Source organism: Electrophorus electricus, chromosome 8 (genome assembly GCF_013358815.1).
Source record: "Electrophorus electricus isolate fEleEle1 chromosome 8, fEleEle1.pri, whole genome shotgun sequence".
NCBI lineage: Eukaryota > Metazoa > Chordata > Actinopteri > Gymnotiformes > Gymnotidae > Electrophorus > Electrophorus electricus.
Window position 1 is genome coordinate 25,847,564 of NC_049542.1, and position 23,593 is coordinate 25,871,156.

The window sequence follows — 23,593 nt, forward strand, 5'->3', positions numbered from 1 at the left end:
GACGAGACAAAAACATCAAAGACATGTTCGTCAGGCATGATATAAATGACCATTCAGATAATAACTCTGGATGTGGTACATGTACATTTATTAACATTTATTGGGCTGGTTATTTATTAAATAACCAGCCCAAAAGAACAGCTGTTATCACCCTTTCCTCCTCATGCATCATGACGGAGTTGTAATCAACAGTGCATCAATACATCAGCTGAACACCTTCGAGAATGAAGGATTTGTCATATCCGGTGACAAGCCATTTTTATAATAATGCACTATGCATTAATGATGGATCTGTTTGTATTGTCAGTTGTTGTTATGGCAACAAAGAAGTTAGGAAACCTGAGGACTGAGAACTGATCTACATTCTACAAACCATAGAAACTCATCTACCATTTTGATGTTAAGCACTGTTTTGACCTCCTAGAACTTCCAAAACTTACTTGCACAGCTGATGAAGCACCTCTGTCCAAAATGTCCTGTTTCTTCTGTAGTTCACTGCAATTGTGACCTTTACATCTTTTACTACAGTATATTGCAGTTACTCACCTAAAGGAAATATATATATATATGTGTGTGTGTGTGTGTGTGTGTGTGTGTGTGTGTGTGTGTGTGTGTGTGTGTGTGTTTGTGTTTGTTGACAGGTTGCACATAGGTAAAGGAGTACAGCTGGAGTGTCGGGGTGAGGGTGATGTGTGGATGCGTTGTCTTAGCGACCATGCCGTCTTCGTCCAGAGCTACTACCTGGACCGAGAGGCAGGCAGGGCACCAGGAGACGCCGTGCACAAGATCTACCCGGGTGCCTACATCAAGGTCAGAGGGGCATGACCTGTAGGTCATAGGGTTAGATTTTGGGTCAGGATTAGGCAATGGAATCTGGATCAGGGTCATTATCAAAGTTAAGGCTATGGTTAGAGTTTGGTTGAGGTTTAAATTTGAAAGGCTCAGGGTAAAGGTCATTGTCAGGGTTAAGCCAAGGGTCAGGGTTCAGTTCAGATTTAAAGATATGGACTGGATTAACAACAGCATGTTGGGTTACCCGTGGCAAATGCACAGTCTGGTAGATTTAATCAGAAGCTATTCACCATGGATCCCTCAACCTGTGTGTGTTTATGAAGCACTGGACAGATCCCAGAATGGAAGCTCTCAGCTGGGTGCTGGGGCTCCAGTTTCTAGTCTTAAACACTTACGCAGTGCACAGCAAACATTGTTAGTGTGTGGCAATTTACTCTTACCTCTGCAATATGTCTTTTGACTTTATTTGACTGTTGCACTGCTGTTTCAATTTTTAAATGAATATTTCTGTGTCGTGCATATGAAGCAGATCTATCATGAGTTGTTTGTGATTCTTAGTTTACACACAGCTCATACAGGTGTGTTCTCTTCAGGTGTTTGACCTCAGGCAGTGTCACCGGCAGATGCAGCAGCAGGCTGCCACGGCACAGGCAGCCGCTGCTGCCCAGGCTGCTGCCGTGGCAGGAAACATCCCAGGCCCTGGCAGTGTGGGGGGCATCGCACCTGCTATCAGTGAGAACCTCGCCCGCACTGCACAGAGACACACAGACACACTCTCCCAGCACACAGAGACACATAGAGACACCCACACAGCACACAGAGACACACAGAGACACCCTCCCAGCACACAGAGACACATAGAGACACCCTCCCAGCACACAGAGACTCATAGAGACACCCCCCCAGCACACAGAGACACATAGAGACACCTACACAGCACACAGAGACACACAGAGACACCCTCCCAGCACACAGAGACACATAGAGACACCCTCCCAGCACACAGAGACTCATAGAGACACCCCCCCAGCACACAGAGACACATAGAGACACCTACACAGCACACAGAGACACACAGAGACACCCTTCCAGCACACAGAGACACACAGAGACACCCTCCCAGCACACAGAGACACACAGAGACACCCTCCCAGCACACAGAGACACATAGAGACACCTACACAGCACACAGAGACACACAGAGACACCCTCCCAGCACACAGAGACACACAGAGACACCCTCCCAGCACACAGAGACACATAGAGACATCTGCACTGCACAAAGAGATGCAAAGAAACCCACAGAGCATACAGAGACACCCACTCTGAGCACAGAGACATGCAAAGAAACCCTCCCAGCAGACACACAGAGACACACAGACACAACTGCACTGCGCTCAGAGACACACAGACACAACTGCACTGTGCTCAGAGACACCCGCACTGCACATAGAGACACATAGAGACACCCACACAGCACACAGAGACACACAGAGACACCCGCACTGCACACAGAGACACACAGAGACACCCACACTGCGCACAGACACACCTGCACTGCACACAGACACTTACACTGCATATATACACACTGCACATGAAGTTTCCAAAGGTTTTTCATCAGTGTGCTGTGGAACATTGCTTCTGAAGTTTAGAAGGTGAAACTAGTTTATGTTAGAAAATGTATATGCTTAAATAATAACATATTTCCATATGTTTCTAAAGTTCAGAAAGAATAGATCACTTCTTTCTCTTTGAATTTTATAATTATGGCACTAATAAATTTAATATAATAATTCTTTCTATTTTCTATTCTATAATGTGAACTCTTAGTTTATTACAATTGTTTTTATGGATAGACAGTGTGTTTTTTTCTCTAGAGTACAAGCATCTGGTAGTGCAGGGCGCTTAATGGATCCCAGCAAGGTTTCTTAGCCAAACAGACAGAGACGGGGTGATGGGGTGTTGAGGAGGATCTCATAAAATGATTGACAAGAGATTGCAGTTTTTCTCAGGTTTTCTCAGGCACCTTATACATCGCTAAAATAATATTTTTTATTTTCTAAAATTTCTACATTAGCAGCCCAAGCCTGCTTGTGTCCTTTTTTATACTCACTGTATATCAAATTCAGATTCAGTTGACTTTAGGACCTTCCAGGCTTGTAAGACAGATTTAGAAGTTCTGGTGGGCCCAAAGCCGGCCTGCTACACTTTTCCAGAACAGTGGGGGAAAGGGTGTTGACCCTTTCAGTATGTGTTTGGTATGGTAATGCAGATAATGCAGACGAGAGAGAACGATTAGAGAAGGTGGGGCGTACTGCTACTAAATTCATTGGTTGTGAACTCCCATCTTTTGCCTCTAGATACATCAGCATTAAGAAGAATGCATTAAAAATGCATGCAGATGGTTTCACCCCAATCACAGGACCTTTTTAAACTGCTCCCTTCTGGTAAAAGGTTACAGTGCATCTTGTGTCAACCATCTTAAGTAGACCATCTTATGTCTAATGATTTTATGAGTTTTTCTGATGTCTTTTAATGTGTTTTAGGTTTTTTTTAGACAGTGGGTGTCAGAGGTGTGCATGCTTGCAGCACTGAAACAAATTCTTCTCAGTTAAGCAATGACTAATATGGCAATAAATCATTGAAACTTGAAGCTCGAGGACCCGTCTTACCCCGTGGAGGTGCTTGAATGTTGCTGTCCTCTTCGTTTCTGCCTCTTGGTTCCTGTGAGATTGGAGGACCCCTACGTATTCGTAGCTGACTGATTCTGTTATATGGCCTTGTGGAAGTTCCATTCCCACTGTCCTGATCACTTTTTCAGCTGACCACAATTCTCCATCCTGAATGGCACTGCTATGTCCTTGTTGTAGATCCTGGTCTGTGTTCCTTTCCATCAGCTTGATGTCGTCCATGTACAGGAGGAGGCTGATGGTAGTTCCACTCCTGAATCTGTACCCATAACCACGCTTACTGAAAAGCTGGCTGGAAAGATTCAGGTCTCTGCAGAACAGCAGTGGGTAGAGTACATCTCCTTGGTATATTCCACACTTTGACACCTGGGCAGGTATCCTTGAGTTAGTTTCTAGTGTTGCTCTTCAGTGTTCCTCTGAATTCTAGATAAAGTCCCTTATGGTCTTATTGACTTATACAGGGCTGGACATTCAGGTATCCAGGCATGTGGCATTGAGTCATATGCTTTCTTGTAGTCTGTCCAAAGAATGCTGAGGTTTTCCTGTCTGGTCCTGGAGCTCTGGTGGACAGCTCTGTCTGGTCCTGGCGCTCTGTTGGACATGTATATCTGGTCCTGGAGCCTTGGAAGACAGCTCTGTCTGGTCCTGGAGTCCTGGAGGACAGCTCTGTCTGGTCATGGAGGACTGGTGGACAGCTGTCAGTAGGTGGTGCTTATTTCTGTTGTTGATTCCAAACCCCTTTTGAGCAGTGCTCATATACTTACATATATGTTCAATCAGATTGATGGCTGGTATTTCTGACAGGAGCGTACGTGGTGTGGACAGGTATGTTACTGGTCTGTACTTTGATGGTGTTTGGCCCTTGTTGGGGTCCTTGATGACCAGAACTGTCCTGCCTTGTGATAGCCTGATCGGATGAGAGCTGGTAGTTACCAGCAGATTCATTTTTTTCTGCTAGTTGAACATACAGAGCTGTCAGTTTCTTTAGCCGGTCATGGGTCATGTCAGTCCTGGGTGCTGTTCAGTTCTTCTTGTTCCTGACCTGCTCTTAGATGTCTGCTGTTGGAATGCTGACTGTTTCCTGCTCTGGGAGATTGAGGTGCTCTGCTTTGAGGTCTCTTAAGGACTCAGCACTGGTGTTGTGTGATGATTCATTCTCCCATATGCTCTTAAGGACTCAGCCCTTGTGTGGTGTGATGATTCATGCTCCCATATGCTCTTAAGGACTCAGCCCTGGTGTTGTGTGATGATTCATGCTCCCATATGCTCTTGGACTCTGCTGTGTCAGCTTTGGATCCTGGTCAGAGTGCTGCTCTGTGACTGAGAAGACACTTTCAATCGTTCATTGATGTGGCTTCTTTTGGGTATCTCTGCAGTCTGCATGCCTTTGTTAACCTTTGCTTAGCAGACTTCATTGCTTCCTTTATGGGAATATTATTGTATTTCTTCCTTATCCAGGCACCATCTTTGGTCTCTTTGTCTTTATCTTTCTCTCTCTCTCTCTCTCTCTCTCTCTCTCTCTCTCTCTCTCTCTCTCTTTCACTCTAATACTACCTATGTACATTTTATGTCTTTTTAATATGCTGTTATTGGATACAGTATGTAGAGTAGTGCATGACTTTGATCATGGCTCCCATGGTCTGCAGGTCTGTCTGCAGCGGCGGGGATTGGCGTGGATGACCTGCGACGTCTCTGCATCCTGCGTCTGAGCTTCGTTAAGGGCTGGGGGCCTGACTACCCACGCCAGAGCATCAAGCATACCCCCTGCTGGGTGGAGGTGCATCTACACCGTGCCCTGCAGCTGCTGGACGAGGTGCTACACACCATGCCACTGGCAGACCCCGGCCCTTCCAACTGAGAACAGGGAGAAAGATCCACACACACACGCACACACACACAAGCACTCACAGCTACACCTTGACACATGTGTTTACTTACTCGAGCAGACACACATGCTTGCCCACACTCACACACTCACTAGATACACACACAAACACACATATGTACATCTTCACACACTTGTTTACTAACTCAAGCAGACACAAACTCACACACAAGCACACTTAAACACACACATGTGCGCACGCACACAAACACAGACCATATGTTACACACTACAAGCAGCCTCCGTTTTGTTCTGTATTGTCCATCATAATCCAAATGCGGCCCCTCTTTCTTCATTTCCTCATTTTTGTTCCCCTTTGAAGGGACTTGAGACTTTCCTTTGCAGAGCAGATGCATGTACATTGGATTAATGCAAGTTTCCACGGGTTGATTGCGGATTAAGTTCAGGGAAATAGCTTTACTGTCTGTACACCTCTCCAGCATTACATATCACCTAATTACAGTAATAATACACACCAAACGCAGCAGGTTTGCAATACCGAGAGGGAACACTTTTAACCTTGTCTCTCACACACACACACACACACACACACACACACACACACACACACACACACACACACACCTGCACATACATGCACAACGTGTTCTAAGGTGACCGGCAAGCAGATGTGCCTGTCATGACATCAACACTCCTGGCCCACTCACACGGACGCCAGCACTCTCACTGCATGGTTGCCAGGGCATGTGGTAACGTTCCCAGAGCTGCAGCCAGTGCGTTGCTTTTGAGTCTGGACTTCAGGTGGCAAGCATTCCGTGTGAGTGACGAAAAGCCAACTCAGCGGGGGCTAAACCATTCAGGAACTCTCTCAGACACCTGGACCGATGGAGAGCCGGATGGAATCCCAGGCATCTCCGTGTCTCCACATCAGCATCCTGTGCAAGGGGTCCCGTCTCCCTGGCTTGCTCGTGCGCAACATAGCTGGTCTCCAGCCGTCTCGCGGGTCCTCTGAGCCTCTTTATTTTCATACCAAAAAAAGGAAAAATACAAGAAAAGAAAAAAGATAAAGAAGAAGACAAAATTGTTCAGCTTTAAAATGGTGATGTTAGTATTTGTGGTGACGCAGTTTTGTGTTTGTAACCAAATCGTTTGCCATGTGGTGTACGATTCACCAAAGCCAGAATACCTCATCATAATCTAGCATGAACCCAGTGGAACTTTATATGCCAAAATGTGTCTGGTATCCTCCATTACCTGCTTTCATAAACTCACCTCATGCTTTAACCAAATCAGTATCGAGGGAGGTTCAGGTGATGGAACAGACATGTAAGACAGGGTTACACCCACTAACTGAGTGCAAACCAGGACCTTTTCTTTCTTTTAGCTTGAAAGTCTTGTGAGTTTAATTTTCTATGCCAGTGTTTCCTGTACTGCTGGGTGGAGTGGGAATACACTTTTCCATGGGAAGACAGAAACTCTTCGCTCTTTAAATTGTAGCCAGTATTCACTGAGTCAAGTCAGCTGTTCATCTGAGGTACTTCCTGTTTTGAGTTGTACGTTTTATTCTTAGTCATGAGTTGTACATTTCATTCTTAGCAGCGGTCACCCACCGTATTCCAGGAGCTCCTGTCTTCTCACTTCTGAGCTGAGGTCTTCATGCCCAAACCAACCAATCAGGGTCATGACATCTTCTAGAGGTGAAGCATGTGTGTATAAAAGCAGGTGTTGTAAGGTTTTTTGGCTGGCGGTGAACTGTGTAGGATGGCAGACACAAGGACTGTTGGAGAGCTTCTACAGGAACTATATGCCATTGTGAGGGAGAGACCTACAACACCAGTTAAGTGTTTTTAACAGAATAAGCTGATCAAAATACATAGCAGGTAGAATTAAACATAACAGTATTTTTACAGATTGTATGTGGTCAGATAAACAATGGTATAATAATTGCAGATTATGTCACTGTAATCATGGGAATTTATAGGGAGACATAGACCTAAATCATATTTGGCTTTTGCTTTTGGTTTTTTGGTTTTGTTTTTTTTTTGCATAATAATCTTTGTGCCTTTCTCTATTTTGTTTTACAATTCAAAAATCACTTACACTTCAAGATTTTATCTTGCATTAAGTCCTTTTCACTGACTTGGTTTTTGGTGTGTTAACGGTTGGTATGCCAACAAGGGCGCCCCCAGTGTGTTTGGGATGTAACTACTTCACATATCTACCAGTGCTAGAGAGCTTTCAGGTTTCATTTATAAACGATTTCTTCTTAACAGACCGGGTGTAATTGGACAGTGCAAACGATACTGTCTCCCAGTCCTTCTGCAGGGTGGATCAAGTGCTGGCTCAGGTCATAAAGACAATTACAAGCCTTTAAATACAGTCACACTATTTATGCATTTCACCTTGTTGTTTTTTTATTTTTATTTTTTCTTTACTATGTTGTTGAATTTAGGTGTCAGGTATGCTTGTTGTTTGGTGAGTGCCTTTGTGCTGTGTTGCACTGGGGAAATGAAAACTTTGGTTAAAACTTGTACTTTAAATTCAGATTACAAAGGCAGTGAGTGCTTGCATTCTTACGTGCAATTAGTGATGAATATTTTTCGTTCTCTGAGCTTGAAGTCTGCTTCAACAAATTCATTCAGCTCTGCTTTATCGTGTACATAACTTTTAATACACAAATGATTAGTGTATTAACATGTAATTTAGTGATTTTAAGATGAAAACTATTATAAAATAGAACTAGATTAGATTTAAATTCCAGTACTTCATAGCTTGCTTATTGCTGTAACTGAAAAACAAGACCCATTCAAACACATTAACCAGTGATATTAGACAATAGGTCAATCATTTATTGTCCAGTTTGTTTTGCCTTAAAGCCAGGTAAAGTAAGATTCAGACCTACAGCAGCTGCCATCATCAGGTGAAAGTACATTTTCTTTTTAAATGTAGATTGTCACCTCAGATGCTGAGTTAGTTCCTTCTGCACTAGTTAATCTAGAGTATATTTGGTGTTCTATTGTACCCAAAATATAAAATTTCTTTTAGTAGGCCTGGTTTTTCAGGAGGGTAGCCATTTTCAAAATTTAACTGTCTACCCCCTTGCAACTTCCTTTATAATGTTGTAACATGATTGAAATATGTGAGTCAGTAAAATGACAATCATTCAACTGGAAAATGAGATCTAAAGCATTCCATGTATTCTTACAAGTATTTATCAGTATGTTATCTGGTGTAAAAAAATGACTATTTTATTGATATTGTTCAATTCAATCACTGTTGTAATTATAATTATTTTATTGTTAAAGGACATTCTGATCCTGTATGTTGACTGTACACCAAAGTTAAGTAAAATCATTTTGATACAGATATTCTGAGATCGTAATATTTTAAGTCATATTTTCTTACATTTATTTTTATATTTGCAATTACGAAAACTGCATTGTATAGGCCTTAAGTGCTTATCTTACAGAACAGCACACTGCACAAACACGACATGTGTCGTCTTTGGGAGGCGCTAATGCGCTTTCGATGCCGACGTAGCGCTGCATCCGCTCTGAGCATCATTTGTGGCTCGAGCGGAGGAGAGGAGGTGGGCGCGTTCCCGAACACGTCCAAGAGCAGCACGCGAGAAAGAACACAGCCTACGACACGCAGTCTGATCACTCACCCAGAAGCACGAGAGAGCGGAATGAAGGCGCCATTCATGGAAATAAAATAGACTGTGGAATTAAAAAAAATTTTTTTTCGTTTTTATTTAGTTATTTTTGTTTTCTGAACGCAGCCCAGTTGGACCTTTAAAATGGCTGAGAAGACCAATTTACGACCCACCTATGGTGAGTAAAATGGCATATTTTCATTTAGGCAGTGGTCAGACTTTCTAAAATCGCGCCTTTAGAGGCTGTGATTTAATGTAGCTCTCTGTCCACACTCCATGGCTTTGCAGCGCTGCCATTAACTAATTAATTTAAAGTAACATTCGGGGTGTGTTTAAACAGAAAACAGCCTTCTAGGCCCAACGAGGCTAATTTTTCCACCAGGCCTAATTGAAGAAATACAGTCTACTATTTGGCTAGGCTAGTACATATACCATTATCTTGTCACATTCAACAACAAAGAACTGGGTTGTTTCTTTAAAAAGGTTAATTGTTGACTCTGAAGCGTAAGTTTATAAAGTGCAAATTAATTTTATAATATAGAGTTGCGCACAGAGCATGAAATGTTTCTTTCAAATATACTGTTTTAGACAGAAATGTGAAAACGTGTGAACTGTAGGCGAAAACGTAGCGCCTTCCGCTGGTTTTGAATGTTTTTGTCGCGTTAAATCGTTGACTTTCCAGGTTAGACCGTTATCGCTTCCAATATACAAACGCTGAAAGAACGGAGTGTGTTAACTCCGCATGTGTGCATGGATTTAGGTGTTATGGACAAATCGTGACACCATTAGCAGGTTTAAGGTGGGTTTTTTGGGCACATAATAGATCGGGGGATGAGCCATCGCTGCCTCCTCATCTGCGTCCCCGGTGGTTGTGCGCTTCAGAGAATGACGTTATGTCTGTTCGCGTGCAAGGCATCAGCTGGCCCTGTTCTGGTCACATTGTTTAGGTAAAACCTCCAGGGGCCCAAAACTCAACATGAAGGATAAGGACGGCGCTGCTCTGTGGTTGTTATATTTAATGCGATTTTGTCTCCATTTTTTTCTGCTTTGCGACTTTATTACTACATTATTACTGTCTAATTAAACAGTGTATTATTATTATTATTATTATTATTATTATTATTATAAATTAACTGAAATTAGTCAAAATGTATGATTTTATGCTACACTGTAAGCTTGTTGTAGGCTGTTTGCATACAGTTTCTCAGCACTGTCAAATCAAAGTCACTACAGATTTCCTCCTTGTATACGAATTGTAATTCATTTATATATTTATTTATTTATTATATTATATTTTTATTATTGCTTTTGTTCCTTCCTTGGGTAAATATCAGCTGTCTTTTTGAAATACTTGGTACCTGATCCCATGTACTTGTCTTGATAGTATGCTTCGTATGCTATGTCATACATGTATGCAATCACTAGGACAAATACACGTTCCTTGTCGGTGTAACATGCTTGGTGAAATAAAAGTTAATACATTTTTTAAAAAATTAAATAAATAAACATAAATCTAATTCTGGTGAAAGTCACAGGAATTTAACCCTAACCATAACTGTTAATGACTTAATAATAAATAATAATTTTTAGCTAATCCCTTCACTCCAGAAAACACCAATCTACAATATTGGATTAGCGATTGAAACCTCAATCTCTCAATCTAAAACCCATTTTAAGGGAACTGAATTTATTCGAATGGTCCTTACTGAGTTAACTATTATTATATAACTATATTTCCACAACACCTCAAATAACATTTTTAATACTCATTTTTGTTTTAGATTGGTTAGGTTTATTTGAAAAAAAGAGGTTTTGATTAAACAAAAGAAAGTGACATCTTGGTTAAAAGATATTAATTTTTCCTGTAAAATCTAAAGAATAATTTAAAACTATTTTTGAAAATGTATGAGACACCCAAACATTTACTGACTTTTTTGCTTGATTTACTAAATAATTAATACAAAATATGTATTATATGGTAATAGAAGAAACTGTGTTTCTCCTTAATTTGCACTGACACAGTAGGAGTGGGGAGCCAAGCAGTGTGGATTATGCATGTATTGCTTGATGCGTGTGATGAAGGCAGCGTCACATATTTAAAACACATCTCCCGGGTGTTTTGGAACAGACCCCACAGTGTAGGAACTGTGAGGAAAAGACTGTAGAGCCAAGAGAAACTGGACTGGTCTGAGACTGATTCTAGACTGGTCAGAGATCAACTCTGGGTTGATTTGAGACTCTAGACGGGTCTTAGACTAACTTGACCAAAAAAGATGGGAGTGACCAGATTCGGACTGTTCTGTTGTGACACTGACTATAGACTGGTCTGAGACCAACCCTGGGCTGGTCTGAAATCAACTACAGACCGGTCTGAAGTTAGACCTACGCAAGACTGGTTCACCTCAAGAGACCTTAACTGGTATTATTTGAGAGGCCTTTTATTATATTGAACTGCAACAGTACTGATTTTATAGCTGCTTAGCAGTGTGAGCTGAAGGGCTCTGTCCCTACAGACAAAGAAGTACTGTTGGTTTCTTACATTCTTACCATATGACTTCAGCTGACCATGCTGACATGTTCCCAACATCCATGTTGTTTTATTGTGTTGTTTTTTAACACAAACCTGATGTCAGGTTTCTGACAAATAAATGTAGCTAATGCTCTTTTGTTTCTGACAGTACACAGCATGACATGACGGTGAGAGACTGGATCATCAGGTTCATTTATTCAAAACAAATCAATATAAATCTAATGTCCTGTCCTCTCTGAGAGTGTCTCGATTGGACGGACAATGTCCATGACTTCACAAAATGCATGATTTCGTGTGTGTGTGTGTGTGTGTGTGCACATTCTGTATTATGTATTAGATGAACAACAGGCAGAATTGTAATGGGGAGACATGGGGTGCTGTTGTCTCACAGTAACAAGCCTCTCTGTGTCCCTGCTGGGCTGCGGCTCTCAGCAAAGTGCCCGCCAAAGCTGTATGTTTCCAGAGTAGCACCTCACCCTGCTGCTCTTGTTAGAGGAAATGCTGAAGAGGCTAACCAGGCTTTTGGGCCCATGAACAGAGAGGACTGCAGCAGAGTTACACAGAGACTGGAGAAACTGCGTCCACACTGCAGACCAGCTCATCACTGCATGCAGTTATCTAGCACTGGGGACTCTGCTCACAGTCTGTCAGAAATGCAGTCTTGTGCCATATATGTGTGTGTGTGTGTGTGTGTGTGTGTGTGAGGGGGCCCTTTTCTCTTCGTCTTCTCTCTCTTCTCCTCCACACTCCGGTGATTAACAGGTTCAATTAATTCATGCGTAATAATTACTGGTACCCACACAGTCTTTGCGTGTAATCGTATGAGTGTGGCACTAAGGAGGCAGTGATGATGATGGTGATGATGGTGATGCTGACGAAGATGCTGATGATAGCGATGACAGTGCCTGCCCTCCTCATCTGTTCACACAAATCCAAATTACAAATTGTGAACTGAGAATCAAGCAATCCAGATATGACCTTATTAACTCAGAAACCACAGCATTATGACCAAAAAAGATACCACTGACATGCCCAGTCCTCTAATTAATGGCTAAAATGTGTGAAACTAAGTATAAGCTAATAGGGTGTAGGTGGCATATGCATAGAGCAGCAGCACATAGTCCCTCTGAGAAGGAGCGATCGGCTGCTCCTCCCCTGCCTCTCTCCCGTTGAGGGGTTGTGTCTAAGCAACGGGAGCAGCTGCCTTTAGAAGGTGCTGCCAAAAAAAGAGACATCATGTGACATCATGTTCCGCAGGGGCAGCAGTGACTAATCAAACAGAGGAGATGTCCAGCCTTTGTCTGTAGAAGAGTTGGGTGGGGTCAGATGAACAGAGAGAGAGAGAGAGAGAGAGAGAGAGAGAGAGAGAGAGAGAGAGAGAGAGAGAGAGAGGAAGTAGGAGAATATGAGAGTTAGATCACTCAAATGAGTTGGGTTGGGGATAGATAAGTATGTTAAAAGCTGGCCTAGGGCTTATTAAATATCGTTCCACTGCCAGCAAGTACCCGTGTTCAGGAGCTGCAACCCAAGAGCAAAGCTGACAGGCCCATATGCTGTTCTGCCTCTAGGAAGTCAGAATCAGTTCAAAAGCACTGGAGAATACTGTGTGGCACAAAGTTCAGACATATTTGTGCACCCCTCCAGGCTACTATGGGGAACCAAACCTTCCCTCCAGGCAGAAGGGCTCCTGGCCTTACACAGGGCTGAGCAAAGTGAGGGACTTTGGTCAGTATAAGTGTAAGGCCATTCAAGAGTCTCAAATCAATCCAGAGTTGGTGATCAGAATGATGAAAACATACATTTAAAGAGGTATTATAGTCCTGCAAACATTTAAATATGTACAGATTAGGAATTTTATTCTTACATCACAGAAGCACACACATTTTTTCACAAATCATCTTTATCCATACTTGAAAAATCTTAAATCTCTGCCCTGGCCAGGTAACCTATATATACAATATTTTAGAAAATAATTCTAAGGAATCTTCAGTGAAAAAAGCATAGCTTGGAGCAGACATTAGAATATAAAAATTTAAGATGAAGAACGGAAAATGTTACATCAAAATGCTCAATGCCAGTTTATTAATTCTAGACTTCAGTTCAATTCCAGGGCATTCTTGGAAATTTCTCATAGCACTCTGTTCGGAAGGTGCCTCTGAAACTCTCCATTTGGAGTACCATGCAGACTTGAAACTTCACCCTACCTCTCTATACCACATAAATCAGGACACCCCACCCTTAAGCGTGAATATGCAAAACAGAGGGGTGTGGCTCAGTGGTGGAGGCAAGGGGATTGGGGCTGGTTCATTGCAAATGGATTATGTGGGTGTATATTACTCCCTCTTTACACCAGATTAATGACAGTAATCCAGACACATGCAATAAATGCGGTGTGGAGGAAAGGACACTCTTTCATTCCCTGTGAAAATGTACTCAGATTTAAAACCTTTGGAAGTGTGTAATATAAATTATATATAAATACTTGACTTCTAATTGGAATTGGAATTGACTGGTAATCAGAAGGTTGCTGGTTCAAGCCCCACCACTGCTAAATTCCCACTGTTAGACCCCTGAGCAAAACCCTTAACCCTCAATTACTCAAGTTGTGTTCAGTCATCATTGTAGGTTGCTTAGGTAAATGCCATAAATGTACTGCATTCTTCAATATATTATGATTTATTATTTTTTCTTTTTAACTCTAAAGGAATGTCTATGTTTTGTTGTTTGTTGTGCCTATCCTGAAAATGTAGCTGAAACAATCCATTTAAAGAAATCAATAGAGTATAAAAAGAAATTGTAGTTTGAGAAACTCTTAAGTCTGCCAGCTCTTCTGAACCCTGCGACCCTCTTCTGAACTCTTCTGACCCCCCCCCACATTTCTGCCCAAGCCATGTGAACTATTGTCCAGTGCTTTACTCCTCTACTATGAGAGCAAGGCATTTTGGGTACAGGGTAATATGAAGCACCTGACCAGACATAAGGAAGCTTCTGTACATTATTCTGTATATCTGTACATTATACATTTAATTACAGTATGCTGTGCATCTGTTTGAGTATTTGTCATGAATGTGTGTGTGTGTGTGTGTGTGTGTGTGTACATGTTTGTTTCAGCTCCTTTGTAACTTTTCATGTGTAAAATACACGCATGTCAGTGTTGGGCCCACAAGTTGAAATATACTTTTTTTTTGTTTTGTTTATCAGTCATGGTGTTCTTCTAAGTTTTTTTTTGACAGTGGTACTCATGGTTCTTCTTAGAAAATGTGTCAGCTCAGAAGTTTAGAAATGTTGGCTGAGTACAGGGGCCTAAGAGAAGTGCAGGGCTCCCTACAGACGTTATGGTTAGAAGTACTTAGGCACTTCACTCCAGAATTCACTCGGAATTGGGTTGATATCAGCAATAGATGTTGGATCCAATATGGGTAAAAGGTGATGTGGTAACAGCTAGGCTAGTCTGAGCAGGTCACGTGGTAACAGCCAGGTTAGTCTGAGCAGGTCACGTGGTAACAGCCAGGTTAGTCTGAGCAGGTCACGTGATAACAGCCAGGCTAGTCTGAGCAGGTCATGTGGTAAAAGCCAGGTTGGTTGTTAAGAATCAGCTTTATTTCCAGTTTGGCTGTAAAGTAAAGTTCAAAGTTTGGGTAGAAAGAAATAACCATCTTGTAATTATGAGATTACATTTCTACCGGTTGTGACCACTGCTTAAAACCAGAGACTTCGCGGTACAGCTAGCTCTTAAAACCAAGAGAGTAGGCAGTACAGGTAGCCCATCTCTGTGTGCTGATATAGTGGCTAGCATGTGTGAGGAGTGTACTGGCTAGAACAGTGATTTACCGCTGAGATGCACAAAAAGAACAATAATGTCAGTAGTAAGTTGATGTGGAACTACAGTTGTTTTCAGTAAAAGATAAAGCAGTTTTCAGATAAAGCAGGCAAACTATTCTAGCAATCTCATTTTAATACAAACAACTGAACCGCAGCTCCACAGTGGTTTTTAATGAAATATAATCAGATTGGTATCGATACACCGCGACATTCAAATGCAAGATATTGGTATCGGATTGGTGCAGTTTTTATTGGTGTTATCTCTGATTAGAAGGGTTTAGAAGTGTATTTTTTGTGTCTGTGTGTATGTTTATGTGCAGGTGTGGCTGTTTGATTTTGTGTGTGTGTGTGTGTGTGTGTTTGTCTTTTGTTAGCTTTAGCAGACTAACTGAGGGAGGCTTCACTGAAAACCTGTTCTACTTTATTAGCCAAGCTTGCATTAAAGTGATATCCAATAAAGTTTTGACTGTTTACACATCCATTCATGCAAGAATAGCTTTCATTTCAGAAACAGCAAGGGCATTTTGGATTACCACTGGGAAATGCTTTAGTTAACAATTATGATTTGTTAATATCACAATTAGCTTTTTTAGCAGTGGTCTACATGCACAGCTTTTGCCTGGCTGTAAACTGTATGTATTACCAAACATCTGAATTTGTTTTCATCCTAGTATTAGGACATGGGCAACCTGATGTTGTTCTAATGTAAGAGCCCAGTGGGGTTGACCTGCACTTCCTGTCATTCTGCTGACTGTATGTTAAATTCATGTGGAAGTCAGTGTCCATGTTGTTTTAAGGTGTATTTCTGTGGCCACGCTGGTGAACTGGTTGCAAATGTGCTCTTGCTGGATTACTCTCTTCAGGTGTAGGTCATGGAGGGTTGACCTCCATGGTTCGGGTGTTCCCCTTTGCTGGCTGTTTTGTGCCAATCTCTAAGACCCACCCTGTTCCCACCAGCACACAGACTTGGAGCTCCAGTAAGAATTCCAATCAGCTCTCTGTGCCCAAGACCGGAATGGTCCTGCTGTTGCCATGGCAACTGATGGGCAGGAAGGGGGTCTCAGCACACAGACCCCAGAAGAAGGGGGGACCAGTGAGAAAGAAAGAGGACGAGAGAAGGGGAGAGAAAGGGCAGATAAAGGGAGATGAGAGGAGACAGACGTCATGGTGAATGGAGCCTGTCAGGCTGACTCCACTGCAGTGTGAGATGATCATGGAGGGCCTTGTATAAGTCATGAAAGTAATAAAAGTTATGAAAGCTTGACAAGCAAGGATGATGATGATGATGATGATGATGGTGATAATGATGATAATGATGAGGTTAGCTGGGCTCAGCATTGTCTGGTTTACACAGACTACTGAATGATCCTTACTGAATTGCCTACTACTGAATGGCCCCCTACTGAATAACCTACTAATGAATGATCTAATACTGAATGGCCTACTACTGAATGGTGTACTACTGAAGGGCATCTACTGATTTTATCCCCAGGCCCTTGGGGCATGAGCAGGCCCTGTCACTAGGCTTAGTTTTCTCAGGCCCTGACAGCTCAGAACTGAGCATCATTTCAATGAGACGAATGCATCAGTAAACTGGCCAAACAAAGAGCGCTGGCACAGTGGCCCACGCTTTCCTCCCTGGAAGCATGGTGTTGTAGCTTCGCTATAAATACACCAGGCAGATTTGACTGGCAGCATTTTCTGGAAATGATACCCAGGTGTCTTTTACCAGTATATCTCCTTTCAGTCTTCGCCGCAGGGCCTTGCTGATGAGAAAGTGAAGTGCTGCTCTCAGAATCCAGTGCATTAGAGTCCATCAGCATCTGCTCCAGCAGGCAGGAAACTGTTCGGAAATGAGCAGATAGCAGCCAGGGGCCAAGCAGGCGCAGCAGGGAGCACTTAGTACATCACGCAGCCACAAGCCTGCAGCTTGAAGTACAAAATGATGTTAATGTTGCACGGTCCTGTGTTCCTGTTTCGATCACTGTCATTGCTTTGTCTTGATCCATATGGCATAGAAGTGAGGTGCAGTGTGGTGCACGCCTCTGTATCCATGTCCCATATTTAATTGGGCTGGACTCTCTTACCTGCTGCCCGGGCCAGTGCTGCTTAGAGGGACTGGTGGGATGTACCAGCTGTTCCTTCTATTTGGTGCCACACACCACACAGAACACACCACAGACATCACACTGTACATGCATTACTACAGAACACACCACAGACATCACACTGTACATGCATTACTACAGAACACACCACAGACATCACACTGTACATGCATTACTACAGAACACACCACAGACATCACACTGTACATGCATTACTACAGAACACACCACAGACATCACACTGTACATGCATTACTACAGAACACACCACAGACATCACACTGTACATGCATTACTACAGAACACACCACAGACATCACACTGTACATGCATTACTACAGAACACACCACAGACATCACACTGTACATGCATTACTACAGAACACACCACAGACATCACACTCTATGTACACTACTACAGAGCACTCATTTTTTGTTAAGCACAACAGTGTCAAAAGATTATATGGTTTATGTTTCTTTTAGGCATGCATGTTTGATATCTACATCTGGACTAAAAACAGTGACAGTCTGAAAGACACTATTTTGTATTGCTAATCTCTCTCTCTCTCTCTCTCTCTCTCTCTCTCTCTCTCTCTCTCTCACACACACACACACACACACACACACACACACACACACACACACAGAGGTCTCTCCTGTCTTGGCGGGATTCCTTGGTGCAGGGGTTCTGGTTGTCATGGTGACCGTAGCCATCTTCCTCTGGACTTGCTGTCAGCGTCACTATCGTCAAATGACAGGCAGCTTCAAGCTGACGAGCGGGCCCTATGACCCGCCCACCAATCCGCCCTACAGGTTCATTCACCTGCTGAAGGGCATTAGCATCTACCCCGAGACCCTAAACAACAGCAAGAAGATCATTCGTGTAGGCCGTCGCTCCGCCCTAGGGGCATGGTCCTACTGCTCCAACAAGGCCAGCACTCTATTGGTGGACACCGACCCCGAGAGTGGTGCCCAGCTTCAGATGAACCATCTTGTTCCCCCAGACGCTCCTCCCAGGCTGGAGAGGGCGCTGCCTGTGCGAGCGGATTATTGCTGCCTGGAGAGGAGCTCGAGCAGCAGCAGTGAGACGGCCAGTAAGACGCCCACCCCGTTTGGGCCCACCTTTCTCCCCCTGGGCGTGCTCAGCCTTGTGGTTGACTACAACTTCCCCAAGAAGGCGCTGGTGGTGACCGTCGTGGGTGCGAGCGGCCTGCCAGCCGTGGATGAGCAGACAAGCAGCTCTGACCCCTATGTGAAGATGACCATCCTGCCGGAGAAGAAGCACCGCGTGAAGACCCGCGTGCTGCGCAGGACGTTGGAGCCTGCATTCGACGAGACGTTCACATTCTATGGTGTGCCCTTCAGCTCACTGCCGGAGCTCACACTCCACTTCCTGGTGTTGAGCTTCGACCGGTTTGCGCGGGACGACGTGATCGGTGAGGCAATGGTGCCGCTCGCTGGTGTGGACCCAAGCACAGGCAAGGTGAACATTACCCAGGACATCACCAAGAGGAACATACAGGTGAGAATCTCACACACACATACACACACACACACACACACACACACACACACACACACACACACACACACACACACACACACACACACAAACACATTTGTAAGCCTGGAATGACTGGTGGGAGTGGGTATTGATTGAGACCCCATTAGGCTGGTGTGGCAATGAAGAGAGAGTGTGTATAGAGAGAGTGTGTAAAGAGTGTGTATAGAGAGAGTGTGTATAGAGAGAATGTGTATAGATTGTGTATAAATTGTGTAGAGTGTGTATAGAGAGAGTGTGTATAGAGTGTGTATAGAGAGAGTGTGTATAGAGTGTGTATAGAGAAAGTGTGTATAGAGAGAATGTGTATAGAGTGTGTATATAGAGATTGTGTATATAGAGTGTGTATAGAGAGAATGTATAGATTGTGTATAAATTGTGTACAGAGTGTGTATAGAGAGAATGCGTATAGATTGTGCATAGAGAGTGTATAGACTGTGTATCGAGAGAGTATGTATAGATGGTGTACAGAGAGTGTGTATAGTGTCTATAGAGTGTGTATAGAGAGTGTGTATAGAGAATGTGTATAGATTGTGTATAAATTGTGTATAGAGTGTGTATAGAGAGAATGTATAGATTATGCAGAGAGAGTGTGTATAGATTGTGTATAGAGTGTGTATAAAGTGTGTATATAGAGATTGTGTATAGAGTGTGTATAGAGAAAGTTTGTATAGATTGTGCATAGAGAGAGTGTGTATAGATTGTGTATAGAGAAAGTGTGTATAGAGTGTGTTACCAGAAGTCTGTGTTACCACTGAAAACTGAAGGACATATAAGCCTCCACACAGGAACCAGCTCCATACTCATACATGCACACACACACACACACACACACTCACAGATGACCACACAGTCACGCACACTCACACACACATACTTAACAATACATAAAGCACAGATACAGCCATTCATGCAAGACATAGAAAGTGGAACTCCCGTGCCAGTAGATCCATGACAGGAAATTTTATGGGGAAAATATCAAATTATATGTAAATATGTAAAATGTGTATCATACAGTCCTTGCCTCTATAGGCAAGGACTATTGGGGGTCTCACTGTTACCTAACAGCATCATAAGAGATCATCCACCATTGCATCATAGGAGATGTAGTTAGTAATCCTGTCATCTGTACTGCTCGTGGCTTTCTTATGAACTACAGGCTGTTTGGTACATAAGCTCCTGTCAGCAGGCATACAAGGTTAGAAATGTTTAGTGTACACACTCACATGTGTGGGTGCGCTCTTACATGTACACACACAGACACAGAAACACACATAAAAACATAGTCACATATAAACTCCTGTAATTGGCATGGTATTTACTGCAGTGTGAGATCAGAAACAGAATACAAATAGTGGTGTTTCATGATAACAGAAGACAAATTAATGCTTATTAATATAGTTAATATTAATAGTGAACTCCATGTGGAAATGGTATGCTTTTGGAATCATCTGTCATCACTTAGGACTTTCCATCACCACTCAAACCTGGACACTCTCTCTCTCTTTCTCACACACACACACAAACACACACACACACACACACACAAACATACACAGACACAGACACACAAATAGACTCCCAAGTTTTTGTCCCGAGTTCAAGCTCAGCTTCAGGCTGCCACCCACTGTGAGTTGCTATGGTGATAGCCAGAACTAACACTGAAATGCTCAACTTGAGAGAGACCTTAAACACAGTGGATCAGATCAGCCTCTATAGAAGGTATATGAATGTCCACATTTTTCCATCAGAATTGCTGTTTAAAATTCTAATGAACCATCTTGTGTCTTTGGGACAAATTGTGGTCTTTGTCCTTTCAACCTGTTTCCAACCTGGTTTGAGCATGTGTGTGTGTGTGTGTGTGTGTGTGTGTGTGCCAGTATACCCATATGTGTGTATGGTGGTATGACTGTGTCTTAGCATGTGTGCGCTGATGTCTGCTCCTTTCTGCAGTGTGAAAGTCGCGGGGAACTGCTGGTGTCTCTCTCCTACCAGCCTGCCACTCACAGGCTGAATGTGGTAGTGCTCAAAGCCAAACACCTGCCCACGATGGATATCACCAGCCTACCTGGCAGTGAGTACACACACACACACACACATACACACACACACATAATCACACATGCATGCACACACACATATAATCACACACATGCACACACACAATCACACACAAATGCGCACACACACACACACAATCACACGCACACAATCACACATGCATGCACTCACACGCAGACACGCATGCATGCGCACGCACACACAGACACGCACGCGCACGCATATTCACCTCACTCCTGTGCCCCCGCAGACCCGTACGTGAAGGTGAACGTGTTCTATGGACGCAAGCGCATGGCCAAGAAGAAGACCCACGTGAAGAAGTGCACACTCAATCCCACCTTTAATGAGTCCTTCATCTACGATGTGCCCACCGAGCTCATGCCCGACATCTCAGTGGAGTTCCTGGTCATCGACTTCGACCGCACCACCAAGAACGAGGTGATTGGCCGAGTGGTGCTGGGAGGGCAGAGCCCCATTCCCTCGGGCGTCACCCACTGGAGGGAAGTATGCGACAACCCACGGCGCCAGATTGCCAAGTGGCACAATCTGTCTGACTACTAGCCCCTCCCCCTGAGTATTAGTCCCTCCCCTTGAGCACTGGCCCCTCCCCCACAGGCCAAATGTGACCAGAGTGTGTCATACATACCCTTAATTTGACACCTTAGACAAAGATTCCAGATAACACATCCTTTTATCACTCAAAGCCCAATGTATGTGTGTGTATGTGTCTGTGTGCTCATGTCCGTACATGCATATCAGCTTGTGCGGTCACTGACTGACTGCTAAGGAGGAGATGTCTGAAAAGATGGACTGGAAAAGACTGCAAAGGACTTCAGTGAATCAGTTGCAGCAGAGACAGTCCACATATTTATTTGAGTATATCCAAGTCAACATGTGACTTTGTGGGGATTTGGGGGTTTATTATGTCCTTGAGGAAGAAATACTCCACCTGCAAGAACCCTGTGGGCCTCTCCCCACACACCTGCTCATAGGTGCATCCATAGCCCTGCTGTCTTAGCTGTAGCCCCACCCTCTTAGCTGCACTCACATGAATACATTGCATGGGTTAGGTAGCACGAGTGACAGTGTCCATTTATGAAGTGACCCCTTGATTCTTTCCACACATCTGCACTTACCTAGACAGATCAGTTCATGAGTTATTGTGTTTAACAGCTGTGAGAGTGGAAGCAAACAGCTTGGGGGGAGATCCAGTGTGGAAGATGACTTTACTGAACCTATGAAAGGAGTCATATACAGTGACTCAGGCTATGACGGCCTCTCTTTAGAAAAACTAGCTAAGCATTTATTACTAAAAAAGGAAAATAATTGCTTGTGTCCTTATCTCCAAAATATCACACAGGAATCTTTGTTGTCATGTGCCACCATGCTTGCAACATCTTTCCCAACATTTCCCAACACCTTTTCTTTTTACAGAAATTGTTGACATATCAACATAAAATATAAAACCTTGAGGTAAAACCTATTTATTTACCGTTTGTGTGTTGACCCACAGAACTACAGATCCCGTCATGGTAACCTGTCAACTAGCATGTTAAGAGTAGTCTGCTGAAGACCGAAATACAAGTTTTTAAGTTTTTATAGCAACAGTTTTTCATCCAGGGTGGATGGCCCATTTTCAGGGTGAAAGATTCTCAGTTGTCCCAGTTTCAAGTCCTCCCTTACCATCCTTTCATCTTCTCAGCCTGCAATGTGTCCCGTCCTCCTCCACCAGCCTATACCTGGCTGGACAGACAGAAGCAGGAAGAATGAGGGACAGCAGCAGAGAGCTGAACTCTACATGTAAATTCCTGCTGCAAAAAAAGAAAGAAAAATAGATTTTTTAGTTTATCACACCAAAACATCTGAAGCTTGATGTCAGATACTTGAGAGTTTAAGTGACTCCACCTCGTTTTTGTACATTTAAAAGGTTGCGCTGGTCTGTTTCTCTCTGTTTTCTTTTTGAAGACACTGGTAATCCTGGTAATCCACAGAGAAGAGACAACAAGTAAAAGAACATTTTAAAATAATGTAGAACAATTGTTAGTTGTAGTAAGTTGGGTACTGGCCTCTATATGCTAAATTTAGCTGTCCTTTATAAAATGTTTAAAAAAACAAACAAACAAAAAAAAAAACCCAAAACACTAGGCTAGTTTATTCTGTTCTTACATAACTACTTAAAAAACAAGACAGAGACTGGAGCCCAGCCTGGTCGGGTGGGTTCCCTGCCAGCCTGGTGCCTGAGCCAATTAGAAACCTTTCCTCCAGATACTGCACTCAGGCCCAGATATAAACATGGGTGTCATCACAGCTGGAGGAGATACTGGCTTTACCTGCACCACTCCATATTCTCCTGGTCTATATCCACATGGAATGGGTGTGTGTGTGTGTGCGTGTGTGTTTTTTAAAGGACACTTTGTTTCTTTGCCTGCTTTTACTATTTCTTGTAGCAAAATGTACAAATTGTATAATAAGAGGTTCCCATTTCTGTAGCCTATGGCATGCTTTTTCTTACAGAACTAAAATAA

At 43.1% G+C, this 23,593-nt stretch overlaps 2 protein-coding genes across 2 annotated transcripts in view; both read left to right on the top strand.

Moving 5' to 3' along the window:
* The window catches only part of si:dkey-222b8.1 (uncharacterized protein LOC560317 homolog), an 18,384-nt gene extending 9,685 nt beyond the window's left edge, over window positions 1-8,699 (top strand). The window contains exons 10-12 of the mRNA XM_035528825.1: window positions 642-810; window positions 1,386-1,524; window positions 5,132-8,699. Of these exons, the coding sequence (XP_035384718.1) occupies window positions 642-810; window positions 1,386-1,524; window positions 5,132-5,343 (520 nt within the window). The 3' untranslated portion in view covers window positions 5,344-8,699. The remainder of the gene's footprint in view (window positions 1-641; window positions 811-1,385; window positions 1,525-5,131) is intronic.
* Window positions 8,700-8,885: 186 nt separating this feature from the next.
* Window positions 8,886-23,593, top strand: syt11a (synaptotagmin XIa). Its single transcript, XM_027030570.2, has 4 exons — window positions 8,886-9,164; window positions 18,094-18,968; window positions 20,961-21,081; window positions 21,319-23,593. The coding sequence occupies exons 1-4, from the start codon at window positions 9,131-9,133 to the stop codon at window positions 21,627-21,629; spliced, it is 1,341 nt and encodes a 446-aa protein (XP_026886371.2). The 5' UTR covers window positions 8,886-9,130; the 3' UTR covers window positions 21,630-23,593.